Below are 18,580 nucleotides of genomic sequence, written 5' to 3'. Positions count from 1 at the left end.
TCTGGACATTACCTTGGGAGGAGGGCTTAAGAGAAGGAGGAGCTGTGGCTGAAGACATTTAATGACAGAATGAATGGAAATCCAAAGATCACTGTGCAGTCAGCCTTAACACAACTGCACATCTCCAGCTTTCTTCACATTAATTAAAAAACCTTATAACAAAATTCTCATAAAACATATGTAATTTTATTTGATTTTAGCCACAAATTGTCTTCAAAATGACAAGGATTTTGACAGCTTGCAAAGTGGTGAAGACCCTGAAGACAAGCTTTGGCTTAACCAATGTGACGGCACACCATCAATGGAAATTTGCAAGACCTGGCATCAGACTCCTTTCTGTCAAGGTAATATTCCTATATTCATTTTTTCCAAAAAAATATTGTATGGGGTGTAGTTTAGTGTGAAGCAAAGGTGTCACTAACAAAAGAAAACCAGAGTTCTGAACTGCCTACTTACTAAAATTTGCTTTGCTAGAGAACCTACATATTTTGCAAATAATCATTATCTGCTCTGATAATTATGCTCTGAAAATTAAGAGTTTTCACTCAATGTAAAGAAGAATCACATGTCCTGTAAATATGTAAAATATAAGTGTTTTGTTTAGAAAACAATTTTCTAAAAAGGCTATTGGGGCTCTGTGCCTAGACAGCATTGCTCATGGAGGTGCATATATGTGCATGAGCCAGATGGCAGTAGGTAGTGTGTTCAGCCTCTATTCTCTGTTGGCTCACTGGTAAAGTATTCTAGGAAAAGATTTTGGAAGGAAAATATCTACATAATTTTGATATTTACAGATCATCATGTAGACACTGCCTTTGCTTTTTGTTTTTTCCCCTTAGCCTCTTTTTTAGAAGGACAAATTTATTACTTTTATTTTGAAGATTAAGACATTAAGGCAATTAGCAGCTGATGAGTCTGTCTCTCTGAATGTACATAACTGAGGAGCAGGTCCAGGAAGAAGACATTAAATGTTCTTCCCCCACCCCACCATTGAGTTAGGAAATTCCAGTAGGAACTTCTGTTCCTTCTTGTACCTTTATGAAGACATTTATTACCAGAGAAGTCTGAAAGTACTACAAGGAAACTTTGCCAATAAAAATCATCTTTAGTGAATATAAAATTTAAGTAACCAAAGAAGCTTTAAATATATTGCTTCTTAGTAGTAAGAGTTGTAAAAGTGAAGTAGGAAGAAAGTCCCAAACAACCTCTACCTGTTGATGTAAAAATAGATTGTAATATTTTGAGTGTTCTGTTTCTAGTTTGTGTGCTCAGTGGGTTGACTAAAAGTCCTCCAAATACTTTCTCAGCTTCAAGTGCTTAGGTTGCTGAAGTAAGAGCTCAGCATGACCATACCCCTGAATAATATCTTCAGGGTTAAGCAATGCCCATAGATTTTTGTGACGTCCACTAACAGGAGTGGGAGAGAAAGAGGAGTGAAATAAACAGAAGAAAGAGGGAGACAGAAAGAGAAAGGAGGTGTGAAGGAAGAGTTATGGTGGTGGGAGAGAGAGAAAGAAAAAAGAGAATGAGAAAGCTCAAGATCTCAGGAGAAATATAAAAAATTACCATTTTAGGGACTTCCCTGCTGGTCCAGTGGTTAAGACTCCATGTTTTCACTGCAAAGGGCATGGGTTTGATCCCTGACTGGGGAACTAAGATCCTGCATGTCATGTAGCATGGCTAAAAAGATAAAGTAAAAATTAAAGACAGAAACTACCATTTTAAATTAAGAAACCCAGGAACAACTATTTTCTAGGATTTGGTTTATTTGTAACTAGAGAGCCAGAAGGAGATGTGTTCTAAACCATCACCAAAGATAGGGTGACAACATGTAAGCTATCAGAGTGAACACTGTGTTAGTAATATCTCAAGGATACTCATATATCACTTCAGAGAGAATAAGTAGTGATGAATAGAATTACCTAAAGTTAGATGTGCCTTTTAAGACTTCAATGTTGTGTGCCTTGGAATAGCTTTTCCTTTTCACAAAAACAGGTAGATAGAGTTAGGTGTATCTCCGTCACATGAAACAGACAAATTCAGTGACCACATAAAATGGCATAGATGTGACTGATATGAGAAACCAATTCTCCACTGTCATAATAAGTGCTCTATACAATCACAACTACAATAAAATGGTTTAATTATGTGGATGGTCCACTGTGAAAGTAGTTTTAGCTCATGGTGGCAGATCAGTTTTAAGGGTCTGCCAAAGTTCACAGCTAAGAATGACAAATTTGTAGGAGGAATAAGCCATCATTTCATAGTGTAAAAGCCATTACTCACACTCAATCATTTCTGGCCAAAGTTTTGGAGGAATGCCAGGCATGAAAAATAGAAGTTCTTAAACTTCACAATAGTGAATAAAAATTCTATACAGCAGTCCAAGGCAACTTGTGCTATTATTCACTTATTTTGAAACAGTCCTCTACCTACTTTTCTTCATACCTTCACTTTTAAAACTCAATTCTCTTGGAAAGATATATTTAAGCTTAAACTCTTTTTATATGAGCATCCTATTTTAAAGACAGTTAAAATCATTAGGATATAGTTACATATGGTTAGTGAAGGGCAATGAGAACAATCACAAAAGGTTAATAGCTTTATAGCCAGTTATAAATAGTTAAATGGATTGTGGAAGAGACTCTGGGATCAGATGTATAAGCACTGCAGTGTAAATTGATTGCCTTTTCAATGTCTTTGGAGGTCACCATCCCCTTGGCAATTGACAAGGAGAGTGAGTTAGATGGCAGCAGTGATGCACTGGTACTTCTAAGTGGACCTTCCTCATGTATTTGTAGCTAATATTTATAGAGTGTACCTTGTTAATAGACACAGGCTTCCCTGGTGACTCAGACGGTAAAGCATTTGTCTGCAATGTGGGAGATCTGGGTTCCATCCTTGGCTTGGGAAGATCCCCTGGAGAAGGAAATGGCAGCCCACTCCAATACTCTTGCCTGGAGAATCCCATGGACAGAAGAGCCTGGTGGGCTATTGTCCATGGGGTTGCAAAAAGTTGGACATGACTGAGAGACTTCACTTTCACTTTCTTTGTTAATAGACACAGTTGTATTTCATTTATAAGGAAGAAGAAATAATTTCAGGGTACTCTGTTTTAAAGGCATTTTATATCAAGAGTATCAAACTACCGTAATGTACAAATCTCTAGAGATAGTAATCTTAATGCTCATTATTATATTTAGTCATTTGTATCTGTGCAGTGGTAAACATGCTGGATAGGAACAAAAGACCTGGATTCTAACCTTTCTCATGCATTTATCAATGTTCTAAACTTAGGTCACATATTCTCTCTAAACCTAAATTTTGTCATCTTTAGCGTGGAAACAATTCTCGATTTACTCCAAGAATTGTATGACCACCAAACATGATCAGTGCTAAAAAATCTACAAAATATTTTAGTAAAAAACTGTTCAGCAAGGTAGCAGGGTACAAGATTGATACACAGAAATAGATTGCATTTCTTTACACTAATAATGACATATGCTAAAGGAAATGTAAACAATCCCTTTTAAAATCACATCAAAACAACAACAACAACAACTTAGGAACAAATCATACAAAGGAAGTGAAAGATATATGTTGACAACTACAAAACATAAATAATGAAAATTGAGTCATCACTCAAACAAATGAAAAGATATCCCCATGCTCTTGAATTGGAAGTATTAATATTGTTAAAATGGCCATACTGCCCAAAGCAATTTGCAGATTTAATGCAATATGTATCAAAATATCCATGAGATTTTTCACAGAACTAGAACAGATAAAGTTAAGATTTATGTGGAACCATGAAAGACTCAGAATTTCCAAAGCAGTCCTGGGAAAAAAGAACAAAAGAGGAAACAAGACCCTTTTAGATTTCAGGCAATCCTGCAAAGCTACAGTAATCAAAACATTGTGGTATTGACACAAAGATAGACATATGGATCAATGGAACAGAACAGAGAGCCCAGAAATAAACCCACACACCTATGGACAATTAATATTCAACCAAGGAGGCAAGAATATACAATGGGAAAAGATAGTCTCTTCAGTGAGTGGTGTTCAAAAAGTTGGACAGCCATGTGTAAATCATTAAAGCTTAAAACACATCCTCACACCAATATAAGCTCAAAATGGCTTAAAGACTTAAATATAAGACAACGTACCATAACAATTCTAGAAGAGAACAGAGGCAAAACATTCTTTGATATAATTGTACCAATCGTATGTTGTATGTATTGTACAAATCAAAGTTTTCTTAGGTTAGTCTTCCAAGGCAATAGAAATAAAAGCAAAAATAAACAAATGGGACCTAATTAATTTTATAAGCTTTTGCACAGCAAAAGAAATCATAAATACAATGCAAAGACAACCTATGTACTGAGAGAAAATATACGCAAATGATGAAACCAACAAGGGCTTGATTTTCAAAAAGTAAAAACTGGTTACTTAGACAAAATTCTATTCTACACATTTTAGTATAAGGACCTTTCTTCATGTGTTTGTGGACTATAAATTATTACAGTGACATAATACCTGATAAAAATTCTCAAATACTTATAATGATTTTTTTCACCTGTGCCTTAATAGTAAACTTATCACTAGGTTTACTTATAATGAATTAGACTCAAGGACTATGAAGCAAATAATTTTTTTTCACTATGGTAAATTCAATTCCAAAAGTGCAGTTAATTGTGTACATCTTAATATCCTACATATTTATTTACTTAGCAAAAAAATATGAAACTTGTATCCTGGGAGTATAATAAGTGGATAGTCTCTGACTGCAGGAAACATACAAATTAGAAAATTCTGAGTTTGCAAGTCTTAGAAAGTCACTAAGACTAGTTTTATTTCTACTTGCAAATGAATTTGGACATCAAAGGTATTAAATTGAAAAGATCACTAACGAATAATATGATAAATTCTTATTAGATTAAAAAAAAGAAAAAAAGGTTAAGTTCCTTATGAGTAGAAAATGATTCAATAAGTACTATTTCTAACATTAATCTACTCATTTAAAAAAAATGGTGACCTGTGTTATAATTAAGCCAAGAATCTAACAATCTAAGTGTCCTTCTCTCTGGTACTTCAGATACAAATGAGCCCTTGGAATCACCATTCCTTTTGAAAGGTTTTCATTTTCTAAGATATTGTATTCTGATTTTAACATAGAAGTAACTCTTTAGTTTAACCTTGAGGAGCTATTGTTATTTGCTTAGAAATTGGCAACTGCAAAAACTCCTACAATTAGAAGCATCTAGTTATCTTGCAGTAGTTTAAAAGACATTCTTAGGAAATAGAATTCATTATTATATAGGAGTCCTCTTTGTACATATTAGAAGTGGTGGTGGGAATAAATTTCTTATACACATTTAAGAATAATGATTGTATTAGGCTTTTACTACATATAAATACATTTTAGGGCTGAATTTCTTACATGATAATTCTCTTTTTAAAATAATAAATTGGGTTCCAATCCCAAATGAGATGTTGAAGAATTAATTCAAATGATTTAGCAACTTTGCATATTTTTGGTGGACATTATTTTACTAGTTGAGAGGGATCCTCTCTTTTGAACATTTTTGTTTAGTTTCTCTACCTTTTAGCCTCCCTTTCTAAGGTATAGACTCATCTGTTTGTCATCAGCAGTTTCTTCATATTATGAGCTTCTTGCTATGCTACTCAGAGAAGGCAACGGCACCCCACTCCAGTACTCTTGCCTGGAAAATCCCATGGATGGAGGAACCTGGTGGGCTGCAGTCCATGGGGTCATGAAGAGTCGGACATGACTGAGCGACTTCACTTTCACTTTTCACTTTCCTGCATTGGAGAAGGAAATGGCAACCCATTCCAGTGTTCTTGCCAGGAGAATCCCAGGGACAGGGAAGCCTGGTGGGCTGCTATCTCTGGGTTCGCACAGAGTTGGACATAACTGAAGTGACTTAGCAGCTATGCTACTGCTTAATCACTTCAGTCATGTCTGACTCTGTGTGACCCTATGGACTGTAGCCTACCAGGCTCCTCTATCCATGGAATTCTCCAGGTAAGAACTGGAGTGGGTTGCCATGCCCTCCTCCAGGGCCTCTTTCCAACCCAAGGATTGAACCTAGGTCTCGTGCTTTGCAGGCAGATTCTTTACCACTGAGCTACCAGGGAAGCCCAAACTTCTTGCCATGAAGCCCTTGAGCAAGCTATAGTTGGACAGGGCTCAGGCTAAGGTAGGTGAGACGTCTAATGTCCAACATTGAAGGAAGTTCTCACTACAAGGCTGACGGTGTGGCCCCTTTGATATTGTGCCCTTGGCATCTCACTCACCTCCCCTGGTCCCAGCCCTGGATCAGAAGCTAATACTGGGTAAGGAAATGCCAGAAGAACTGGTGCTCGTCTTGGCCTCATGCAGCCCTCTCCTGCTGATGATGCCTTGAGTTTCTATCTGACCATGCTTACCAGATTTGCTGATAGTTTGAACAAGTATAGATTTCACTGCTGTGGAAATAGAGAACATTACTCTGCCCTCACATCTTCTTTCTTCATGTTTCTAGGGGCTTCCCTGGTGGCTCAGAGGATAAAGTGTCTGCCTGCAATGCAGGAGACCCGGGTTAGATCCCTGGGTTGGGAAGATCCCCTGGAGAAGGAAATGGCAACCCACTCCAGTTGGAGGGTGTAGTAGAGAGTTTCCAGTATCTCTTGGGCAATGGTCATACCAGAACTCACTTCAAGGCTTTTGGAATTTGCTATGCAAGACCAAATGTCCTTGATGTGACCAGTATTTCCTAGGGTCTTTACACTGATCAAGAGTTCAGGAAATCTACATGGGTCAAGGTCAGGCCTACTGTTGGACTGCTCATCCCTAGCAATCCCTAGCTTACTCTTGATTTCCTTCATCCTTCCTCTGGTCTGAGTGAGTGAAGTCACTCAGTCGTGTCTGACTCTTTGTGACCCCCGTGGACTGGAGCCCAGCAGGCTCCTCCGTCCATGGGCTTCTCCAGGCAGGAATACTGGAGTGGGTTGCCATTTCCTTCTCCAGGGGACCTTCCCAACCCAGGGATTGAACCCAGGTCTCCCGCATTGCAGGCAGACGCTTTAACCTCTGAGCCACCAGGGAAGCCTGGTCTAAATGAGTTCAACTCATGAAAACATTTTCAAGGCTCTTTGATTATTTTTCTCTTTTTTTCACCTTTATAAATGCCATGCGTGCATGCTAAGTCACTTCAGTTGTGTTCAACTCTTTGTGACCCCAGGGACTATAGCCCACCAGGCTCCTCCGTCCATGGGATTTTCCAAGCAAGAATACTGGAGTGGGTTAGCATGCCCTCCTCTAGGGGATCTACCTGACCCAGGGATTGAACCCCCACCTCCTGCAGCTCCTGAATTGCAGGCAGACTCTATGCTGCTTGCCACCAGGGAAGCCCCAATAAATGCCATGCTGCTAAGTCACTTCAGTCGTGTCCGACTCTGTGTGACCCCATAGACGGCAGCCCACCAGGATCCCCCGTCCCCGGGATTCTCCAGGCAAGAACACTGGAGTGGGCTGCCATTTCCTGCTCCAGTGCGTGAAAGTGAAGTCGCTCAGTCGTGTCTGACTCTTAGCGACCCCACGGACTGCAGCCTTGTATTGATCTAAATATCATAGGGAGGTTGTCGGCTAATGTGAGCCTCTTACAAATGAATTAATAAAGTTGCTGTATTACTAAGAATTTTACTGAATATATTTATGATGTAGAACTAAATATAAGACCCATAATAATTTAGAATCATAAAATAAATAGCTTACAATATGGCAGATCCCTCCCAGATTCAGAATGATTTACCACATAGCAAATGCCCATTAAGTGCTTGTTAGTAAACGTTCACTTTATATGTTTTTGTGGTAGAATTTTTCTGAGTGCTATATTTTATTTATAATAAGAAACATAACTAGAATAAAAATTACTTATGAATCTGTCTCATTTGTTTATAAATGTCCAGAACATAGAAATATTCAAGTAAATTAACCTTGTAATTTTCCCCCCAACATTGGTTTATGTTTAACCTAAGGAAGATGACTTAATATTAACTTAGGGTGTTGTAAGGGTATTAACCTAAGATTTTGTAAGGCTTAATTGATTACTGCTGTTACAATACTTTGAAATCCTGAAGTATTAGGCACTGTAACTGCAGAGAAATCTCATTAAATATTCTAGATGTAGCAAGTTTTGCTTTAAATCTGAATTTTAAGAATCCATATTTTGAAAGTATTAAATCCAAAATAAAAAAATAAGATTTCACTTACTAACAAAGGACACTTGAAGATTTTAATTTTTTACCTTATTATCTATGCAATAGTAAACTAAAATACATTCTGGCTTATGCTTCTTACCTTCCAAAGCTTGGTTCAGATCTATTTTATTTCTTAAGAGGATGAGCACTAATGGCAACTAATAACTAAGAAACCTCAGGTGAGCCAGAAATCAAATGTTTTATATAGCTTTAGGCTTTGGTGAAAATAGAAATAAACAGATGGGGCTTCTATCTTTTTTGATATGCAAATAATTTACATAGATAAATCTTTTAATGGCAATACAATTAAATTCCCAGAGTAAATAATTTTCATTTTTACTACTAACTTAAGGGGATTATTGTATTTAATAGCTATAATGCTTTATATTCAAATCTTTTATGAAACTTATTGCTAAATTGGCTTGAGACTTTACATCCAGAACATTTTGTTGATGAATTCTCACTCCCAGGGGAAGAAACAGTGCTGTTATTCCCATTTCATAGATGTGTAAGTGCTATAGTTAATATAAGGATATGTGGATGTCTGTTTCTGCACATAAAGTGAATATATATGTTGCAAATCTGGCTAGAGTTTTCACTGGGCCTCAAATTATATGGATCTTTTGAATCTGGCATTTTGTTAGTGTGTTTCTATGAATATCTGAAGCCATATTTGTTGTTTAACATGGCTTCAGAATGATTTAGTTTCCCCTGTTAAATTTTATTTCTTACTTGAGTCCATTTATGTATTCAATACTATATTTCAATACGAAATAAATCAGGTTTTTCTTTTCCTTTCCTACCCCATTTTCCTTTTTGTGGTTCCATTTCAAGAACAGGTTAAGTCAAAATATCAGTGAGGATTCCTGCTTTATATGGCTGTTTGTAATTGTATAAATATGGTATTTTAGGGTAGTGCTACTTTGTTGACATATTTCTTCCATTTCAACCTAAATATTGTCATGTGTTTGTAGTGAAACATGCTGCTTTTCAATTTTCAGTTTATTTCTTTCTCTTGTAGTCCTGTAAACTACATGCACAAAAGTCTAATGTGGTACATGTTCATATAAGCAATTTTTGGCTCCTTCTTAGAACCAAAATAAGTCTTATCTTGACTTATGTGAATGAAAGGACTCAAAGAAAGCTAGCTCACAGTAAATAATTGGTATTCTCAAAGTTAGTCCTGTACGATGCTGGGATATGAAATGATAAATGAGCAAGTGGATAATTTTTAAAAACACACACCCTGTTATTAGGCAAAGGAAAACCTAATAGTCGTAATGCATGCTTGGCTGTTTCAAAACTTTTATAGACTTTTACAGGTCATATTATAAATTCTGTATGAATTTGACTGTTCCTTCTTAAGACAAAACTCTCTAAGTCAGTTGAGCATAGGTACTAGGGATGTATTTTCAAAGCTTTTTGAAGGAAAATTTAGCTGTGTGTCTTCCATTAATTATTTTTGCATTCTTCTTGTCCTGGAAATTGCTTTGGGACATCAAACTTTTTAAACTTGATCTCAGACTGATAGTATTAGAGTGTAAAATTCTGGTCATTTATTTGTGGTCCCATAAAGCTAATCAGGGCTTCCCTGCTGGCTCAGATGGTAAAGAATCTGCCTGCGATGCAGAAGACCTGGGTTCAACCCCTGGGCTGGGAAGATCCCCTGGAGAAGGGAATGGCTATCTAGTCCAGTATTCTTGCCTGGAGAATTCCATGGACAGAGGAGCCTGGTGGACTATAGTCCATGGAGTCCCAGCGAGTCAGACACAACTGAATGACTAACACTGATACTAAAGCTATTCAATCATCAGGAAATGAAATAGGCCTTTAAATATTGGTTTGCAATAAAACTTAATTTTAAGGAAAAATGAAAAATCCTAAAGAGTGACATTTAGAGAAAATGTCAAGTCTACCTGCAGTGTTACATTCTTTAGAAAAATTTTTTGGGCACACCATGCATCATGCAGGATTTCACCCAAGACCAGGGATTGAAACTGCTTCCCCTGAAGTGGGAGTGCAGAGTTTTAACCACTCAGGGAGGTTCCAGTATCACATTCTTGAAATGTCACATAATAGCAAAATCCATTGCAGATAAGCCAACCAGTAGAGAATTTATTGGAATTTCTATTTACATGCAATCTCCCTTACAAATATGCGTTTTAAGAAAAAATCAATTAGAATTTAGAATCCTCAGATTTTATAAATACTAGAAAGCACAATATGGAGAAGGCAATGGCACCCCACTGCAGAACTCTTGCCTGGGAAATCCCATGGACAGAGGAGCCTGGTAGGCTGCAGTCCATGGGGTTGCTAAGAGTTGGACACGACTGAGCGACTTCACTTTCACTTTTCCTTTCATGCATTGGAGAAGAAAATGGCAGCCCGCTCCAGTATTCTTGCCTGGAGAATCCCAGGGACGGCGGAGCCTGGTGGGCTGCCATCTATGGGGTTGCACAGAGTGGGACACGACTGAAGCAACTTAGCAGCAGAAAGCACAATACACAAAGATTGCCCAGTTTGTTAAAAATGCCTATTTCTTAAATAATATAAGAATAGGGCTCATATAGTTATGTAATCCATTTTAATGTAGAGAAAGATAAAATTATGAAATAAAAGATTAAAAATGGAGCAAGTACATGTTGTTGTTCAGTCGCTCAATCCTGTCCGACTCTTTGAGACCCCATGGGCTGCAGCACACAGTCCTGTTCTTCACCTTCTCCCAGTTTGCTCAGACTCATGTCCATTGAGTTGGAGATGCCATCCAACCATCTCATTTTCTGTCATCCCCTTCTCTGCCTGTCTTCAATCTTTCCCAGTGTCAGGGTCTTTTTCAGATCTTCTTTACATCAGGTGGCCAAAGTATTGAAGCTTCAATTTCAACATCAGTCCTTCCAATGAATATTCAGAGTTGATTTCCTTTCCTTTCCAGTCAAACCAGGATTGACTGGTTTGATCTCCTTGAGAATCCAAGGGATTCTCAAGAGTCTTCTCCAGCACCACAGTTTGAAAGCATCAGTTCTTCAGTGCTCAGCCTTTTTTATGGTCCAACTCTTACATCTGTACATGACTACTGGCAAAACCATACCTTTGACTATACGGACCTTTTTCAACAAAGTGATGTCACTGCTTTTTAATACGCTGTCTAGGTTTGTCAAAAGTTTTCTTCCAAGGAGCAAGGGTCTTTTAATTTCATGGCTGCAATCACCATCTGCATTGATTTTGGAGCCCAAGAATATAAAGTCTGTCATTGTTTCCATTGTTTCCCATCTATTTGTCATGAAGTGATGGGACCGGATGCCATGATCTTAGTTTTTTGAATGTTGATTTAAAAAATTTTTTTTATCTATTTCTTTTTCTTTTTAAATTTTTTTCATTGGAGGCTAATTACTTTACAATATTGTATTGGTTTTGTCATACCTCAACATGAATCCTCCATGGGTGTACACGTGTTCCCCATCTTGAACCCCCCTCCCACTTCCCTACCCATACCATCCCTCTGGGTCATCCCAGTGCACCAGCCCCAAGCATCCTGTGTCCTGCATCAAACTTAGACTGGCGATTCATTTCTTATATGATATTATACATGTTTCAATGCCATTCTCCCAAATCATTCCACCCGCTCCCTCTCCCAGAGTCCAAAAGTCCGCTCTACACATCTGTGTCTCTTTTGCTGTCCTGCATACAGGGTTATCATTACCATCTTTCTAAATTCCATATATATGTGTTAGTATACTGTATTGGTGTTTTTCTTTCTGGCTTACTTCACTCTGTATAACAGGCTCCAGTTTCATCCACCTCATTAGAACTGATTCAAATGTATTCTTTTTAATGGCTGAGTAATACTCCATTGTGTATATGTACCACAGCTTTCTTATCCATTCATCTGCTGATGGACATCTAGGTTGCTTCCATGTCCTGGCTATTATAAACAGTGCTGTGATGAACATTGGGGTACACGTGTCTCTTTCAATTCTGGTTTCCTCGGTGTGTATGCCCAGAAGTGGGATTGGTGGGTCATAAGGCAGCTCTATTTGCAATTTTTAAAGGAATCTCCACACTGTTCTCCATAGTGGCTGTACTATTTTGCATTCCCACCAACAGTGTAAGAGGGTTCCCTTTTCTCCACACCCTCTCCAGCATTTATTGCTTGTAGACTTTTGGATCGCAGCCATTCTGACTGGGGTGAAATGGTACGTCATTGTGGTTTTGATTTGCATTTCTCTGATAATGAGTGATGTTAAGCTTCTTTTCATGTGTTTGTTAGCCATCTGTATGTCTTCTTTGAAGAAATGTCTATTTAGTTCTTTGGCCCATTTTTTGATTGGGTCATTTATTTTTCTGGAATTGAGCTGCATAAGTTGCTTGTTTATTTTTGAGATTAGTTGTTTGTTAGTTGCTTCATTTGCTATTATTTTCTCCCATTCTGAAGGCTTTTTCACCTTGCTTATAGTTTCCTTTGTTGTGCAGAAGCTTTTAATTTTAATTAGGTCCCATTTGTTTATTTTTGCTTTTATTTCCAGTATTCTAGGAGATGGGTCATAGAGGATCCCACTGTGATTTATGTTGGAGAGTGTTTTGCCTATGTTCTCCTCTAGGAGTTTTATAGTTTCTGGTCTTACATTTAGATCTTTAATCCATTTTGAGTTTATTTTTGTGTGTGGTGAATGTTGAGTTTTAAGCCAACATTTTCACTCTCCTCTTTCACTTTCGTCAAGAGGCTTTTTAGCTCCTCTTCACTTTCTGCCATAAGGGTGGTGTCATCTGCATATCTGAGGTTATTGATATTTCTCCCAGCAATCTTGATTCCAGCTTGTGTTTCTTCCATTCCAGCGTTTCTCATGATGTACTCTGCATAGAAGTTAAATAAGCAGGGTGACAATATACAGCCTTGCCGTACTCCTTTTCCTATTTGGAACCAGTCTGTTGTTCCATGTCCAGTTCTACCTGTTGCTTCCTGACCTGCAAACAGATTTCTCAAGAGGCAGGTCAGGTGGTCTGGTATTCCCATCTCTTTCAGAATTTTCCACAGTTTGTTGTGATCCACACAGTCAAAGGCTTTAGTGTAGTCAATGAAGCAGAAGTAGATGTTTATCTTGAATTCCCTTGCTTTTTTGATAATCCAGTGGACGTTGGCAATTTGATCTCTGGTTCTTCTACCTTTTCTAAATCCAGCTTGTACATCTGACATTTCTTGCTTCACATACTGTTGAAGCCTACCTCGAAGGGTTTTCAGCATTACCTTGCTAGCATGTGAAATGAGTGCAATTTTGTGGTAGCTTAAACACCCTTGGCATAGTCCATGGGGTCACAAAGAGTCAGACACGACTGAGTGACTTTCACTTCAGGAAAGTCAAGGCAGCCCTCTGCAACTGAGGTAGATCCTGCAGGAAGGTAGACCCTGGTGACCATCCACTGACCTCACTCCTTGCAGCAGGGTAGCAGGTCTTTCCTGGAGGAGTACTGAGAGAAGCATCTCCACGCTTATATTACCTGTGGTCCTAACAGTCTTGAGAGCTTGAGAATTCAAGGGCCTGGAATCAGTGTGAAGAGTTCTCAAAATCTGCTTATTCGCTTCAGATTATAGGGTGTAATTAATGAATTGACATTTCGCTCTAATGACTTACAGACTTATAGATAGGTAACTCTGGGTTGATCTGGTTATGTTGTGGCTTATCCACGGCAGTTTTGAATTAAAATTCTTATAGGTAAATTTAACTAAAGCTTATGATTGAATTGCTTTTTTATTCTCATTTTATCAGATAAATGAAACCAGGCAGCATTTGTCCTTCTGTGGCTGGCTTATTTCACTTAACATAATATCCTCAAGAGTCATTTCTATTGTCATATATGGTGGAATTTCCTTCCTTTTTAAAGGCTGAGTAATATATCATAGTTCGTGTATGTGACATTTTCTTTACCCATTTGTCTTAGATAGATGTTTAGGTCGTTTCCGTATCTTGGCTATTGTGATGAACATTGGAGTGCTGATATCTTTTTGAGGTACTGATTTCAATTCTTTGGATAAATATCCAGAAGTAGGATCACTGGATCAAATATTTCCAGTTTTAATCTTTTTGAGGAAACTATGTACTGTTTTCCATAGTGGCTGTACTATTTTGCATTTTCACCATTAGTGGAATTATTTTTAATTAGAACAATGATTATTTAAGTAACTTTATATTCCAGATGTGATTTGAGCTTTATTCCCAAGAAATATTAGCAAAAAGATGACAAAGGGAGAGAAACTGTAACTCTAATATCTTACTGCTACACTTAATGTCTTTGGGTTTGAAAGATTTGTAAGACTAACCACTACTAGAAAAATATTGAATTAGAAAACTATGTTTTAGAAATGAGTTCAACCAAAAATAAAACAATTAAATTTAATTTTAAAATGTGGTTATAAGTAAATTTATACCAAATATAAAGTGAAAAAAATGAATGTTTAATATTTTAAGTATGAAAAGAAATAATAGGGGTGATACATGTAAGTTAAGAGAGTGTATACTTTTATTGTTTCATGTTGTAACCTTTCCTCTTTCACTGAGTTAGCTATTTAATAATTTAGCTGTAGTCTACTAAATAATTAGTAGATTTTCTGACTGAACTAATTTTAGTGTGAATAAGTTTAATCATGAGGTAATGGTTTTATCAAAAGGAATTGCTGTACCCACTTACATCTCTATTGGTAAACTATGGAAGAAAAAATAGTGTTGAAGCAGGTGATCTGTATTCCCTAAACTAGTTTCCCAGGAAGTAAATCACATAGAATTAAATACAGCTAAAAATTGCCCATTGCTTCTCACATTTGTGAGTAAAGCCTAAGAGGAATAGTTAAAATACAACTGCTGCTAAGTCACTTCAGTCGTGTCCGACTCTGTGTGACCCCATAGACGGCAGCCCACCAGGCTCCGCCATCCCTGGGATTCTCCAGGCAAGAACACTGGAGTGGGTTGCCATTTCCTTCTCCAATGCATGAAAGTGAAAAGTGAAAGGGAAGTCGCTCAGTCATGTCCAACTCTTCGTGACTCCATGGACCGCAGCCTACCAGGCTCCTCTGTCCATGGGATTTTCCAGGCAAGAGTACTGGAGTGGGGTGCCATCACCTTCTCTGATAAAAAATACAACTGGAGATTAGCAAAAATGCAATTTGCAGGCCAGTTATGTCTCAGAGAAACAGAAGAATTATGCAGCATCTTTGCTATCTGATAGCCATTCATTCATACATTCATTCAACCAGTCAGTATTTGCTAGGTCAGTTCAGTTTAGTCGCTCAGTGGTGTCTGACTCTTTGTGACCCCATGAATCGCAGCACGCCAGGACTTCCTGTCCATCACCAACTCCCGGAGTGCACTCAAACTCATGTCCATTGAGTCGGTGATGCCATCCAGCCATCTCATCCTCTGTCATCCCCTTCTCCTCTTGCCCCCAATCCCTCCCAGCATCAGAGTTTTTTCCAATGAGTCAACTCTTCGCATGAGGTGGCCAAAGTATTAGAGTTTCAGCTTTAGCATCAGTCCTTCCAAAGAACACCCAAGACTTTTAGGATGGACTGGTTGGATCTCCTTGCAGTCCAAGGGACTCTCTTTGTTAGGTATTTACAATAAATAGGAATCTAGCAGTGATAATTAATCACACCTCCTCCTTAACCTCTAAATTTAGGAGCAGTTGAGAAACAAAACAGAAAGTCTGAAGACATAGAGATCTGAATATCAGCTTGATTACTATTAAAGCTATTTGGAAAACAGGGCCTAGATCTGTAACCAGATGGACTTCTTAGAGCCCCCATTCCCTGAAACAAATGTATTTGCTCACAGTTGCAAATTTCCCACATTGATGTGCAACTGTAAATAGGCTTCTTTGAAAAAATTATTGAGAAGCTTTGAACCAGTCTTGCTCAATTACATTTTCCAAAGTCACCAATCACACTTGTTACTCTCCCTTGTGGACCTGGGGTTAAATGATCTGTCCAAAGTCCCTGAAAATTTAACATCACTGGCCATGGTATGAATTCATAGAGGTGCAAAATGGCCTCCCCGACCACCTACTGTGTGCCAGATGCTGTGTTATATGTCAGTGATACTGTGTTTGACACTTGAAAAGGCAGGGTCTCTCTGCTTGATGTTGTCTGGTGTTGACCATAATCTTATTGGAGAAATTAGTCATATACTTGGATATAGGGCAGTAAAATTTAAGCGCCAAATTTTACTTAGCTTGTGTGTATGCTCAGTTGCTACAGTCGTATCCGACTCTCTGCGACTTTATGGACTGTAACCCACCAGGTTCCTCTGTCCATGGGATTCTTCAGGCAAAAATACTGGAGTGGGTTGCCATGTCCTCCTCCAGGGGATCTTCCTGACTCAGGGACTGAACCTGAATCCCCTGCATATCCTGATTTGCAGGCAGATTCTTTAACTACTCAGATACCTGGGAAGCCCCGTTTTTACTTAACCTTTACTGTAAAAGTGACAAGTCCTTCAATGCCTGTTTAGTTAATGTTCAAAGATGATTAGCTTTAGTTTCTAGCAGGAGGTAGAATTTGGGTATGTGGAAGGAAGAGAGGATATGTGGCAGGAATGAGGGTAAGTAGCTGGGCATTCTGGAGTCATTATACCCATTGGTCTTCAAGGTTTGCTTCTTAGAGAAGTCTCCAGGAAGTCTCCAAGAGATCTGCAGAGTTGGCTTTTAGTATGGAACAACTGATCAAATCAAAACCCAAACTAAGCAAACAAACATACAAACAAAACCCCCAAATGAGTAAAATCCATATTTTAACAGGCAGGATGTGGAAGGGAAGGAGAAAGCCAGATAATGAAAGGTGAAAGAGATGATCAAAACTGTTCTCTCCAGCCCAACCCCATTTATACCCCTTCTTCCCTTATACCAGAGCACAATTTCAAACAGTTCCTAATGGATAGGGCTGCTTAGGGTGGGAATAATAGGGACATGGAACAGGAAATGATTTAGTCTATGAATTTTATTTATTTTTATTCATGCATCTGCTCTTCTCACTGCTTTTCTTCAGAAGTATGTCCTCTTTATACTTAAAATAATTCCTCTGTAGTTGGATGAAAAATTATACTCTACCCATATGTGGAAATGTCTTTTTAAGCTGGTTTACAATTTAGATTAAAAGTATGTAAGCAGATTTGGGTAATAGTTATTCAGGGAATAGTAATAGATTATACATATATATGTATAATTATATTATCTTTCAAAATCTATGACCTGAGCATTTGCCAAGCTATTGAAAGAAGATTTCTAGATAGAAGCTTAATGTTTCTGCTGCCCCTTGTCATAAAGTTCTTATTATTATCTTTAATGGACTATGAATATTTGGGTTGATAAATAGCTTTGAGTCAAGGATTGATTTACATTTGATTAACTAAAGCAGTTTAAATATCTCTTAACTTCTAAGTCGAAAATTAGTACCAGTAGAACCTGAAACTTTGTTATATTTCAGTATTTTATGTCAAATTGGTTACGTCAATATGAATAAAATATAACATCAACGACATCTAACTCTGAGGCACTTAAATCTAAAATCAGATAATGAATTAAAAGTTAATTTTTTCTAATTGACTATGATCTTGAGAGTTGAAAAATATTCTTATGATTTCATATGCACTTAAATAGTGATGAAGAATTAGACTATAATGAAAATGAGTACCCAATTAAAATTAAGCCACTAAGTGGATCCTGTCATAAGTGGAATTTAATTTACAAGAAGATTTTATAGAGAAAAGTTATTGGAATTTTACTAAGAGACTCAGAGGAGAAAATGTGAAAAGAAAAGCTGCAGGACATATTAAAAGAATTGAGGCTGTTTATTCCAAATCAGGGAAAAAAGTAAAGTGAAAGAAAAAAAAAACCCAAAGTAGTCAACTGACAATAATGTTTATATACATATTCATATTTTGGAAAGAGAAAAGTTGTTCTTTGTGTCTAGTGAAAGCAAACTGAGCACAATCCTTCTCAATTCCACTAAGAGGGAATCAGATTAAACTCACCTTAGAATTTATTGTCTGCTTTATTGCCCTGTAGTGATCAGCCTAGAGAGAAGCAGCAGACTCAAATTTCAAATTGAACTGGGTCTATCTTAGTCCATGCTAATTCAACCAATTTTGATGATTAAAAAATTAATAGATTTCAATGTTCCTAATATCTTTTGATCTCTTTGAATTTGGCTTAGACCTTTCACTTGAATTTGCTATGGCAAAAATATGTGAAAATAATATGAGAAAGATGTTTCTGCAAAATTCATTTGTATAAGCTATTCTAAACCTAGGTAGAATACAGGATTTTCTTTCCG

The 18,580-nt window shown here is 37.5% G+C and overlaps 1 protein-coding gene across 1 annotated transcript in view; it reads left to right on the top strand.

Annotated features, from left to right (window-relative positions):
• Positions 1 to 218: 218 nt before the first annotated feature.
• The window catches only part of CPS1 (carbamoyl-phosphate synthase 1), a 141,065-nt gene continuing 122,703 nt past the window's right edge, over positions 219 to 18,580 (top strand). Inside the window, exon 1 of the mRNA XM_040228582.1 lies at positions 219 to 344. Coding sequence (XP_040084516.1) covers positions 219 to 344 — 126 coding nt within the window. The remainder of the gene's footprint in view (positions 345 to 18,580) is intronic.

Source organism: Oryx dammah, unplaced genomic scaffold, assembly GCF_014754425.2.
Source record: "Oryx dammah isolate SB20612 unplaced genomic scaffold, SCBI_Odam_1.1 HiC_scaffold_27, whole genome shotgun sequence".
Classification (NCBI taxonomy): Eukaryota; Metazoa; Chordata; class Mammalia; order Artiodactyla; family Bovidae; genus Oryx; species Oryx dammah.
Note: the sequence above shows the minus strand (reverse complement) of the source record. Positions and strands in the feature narration are given on the sequence as shown.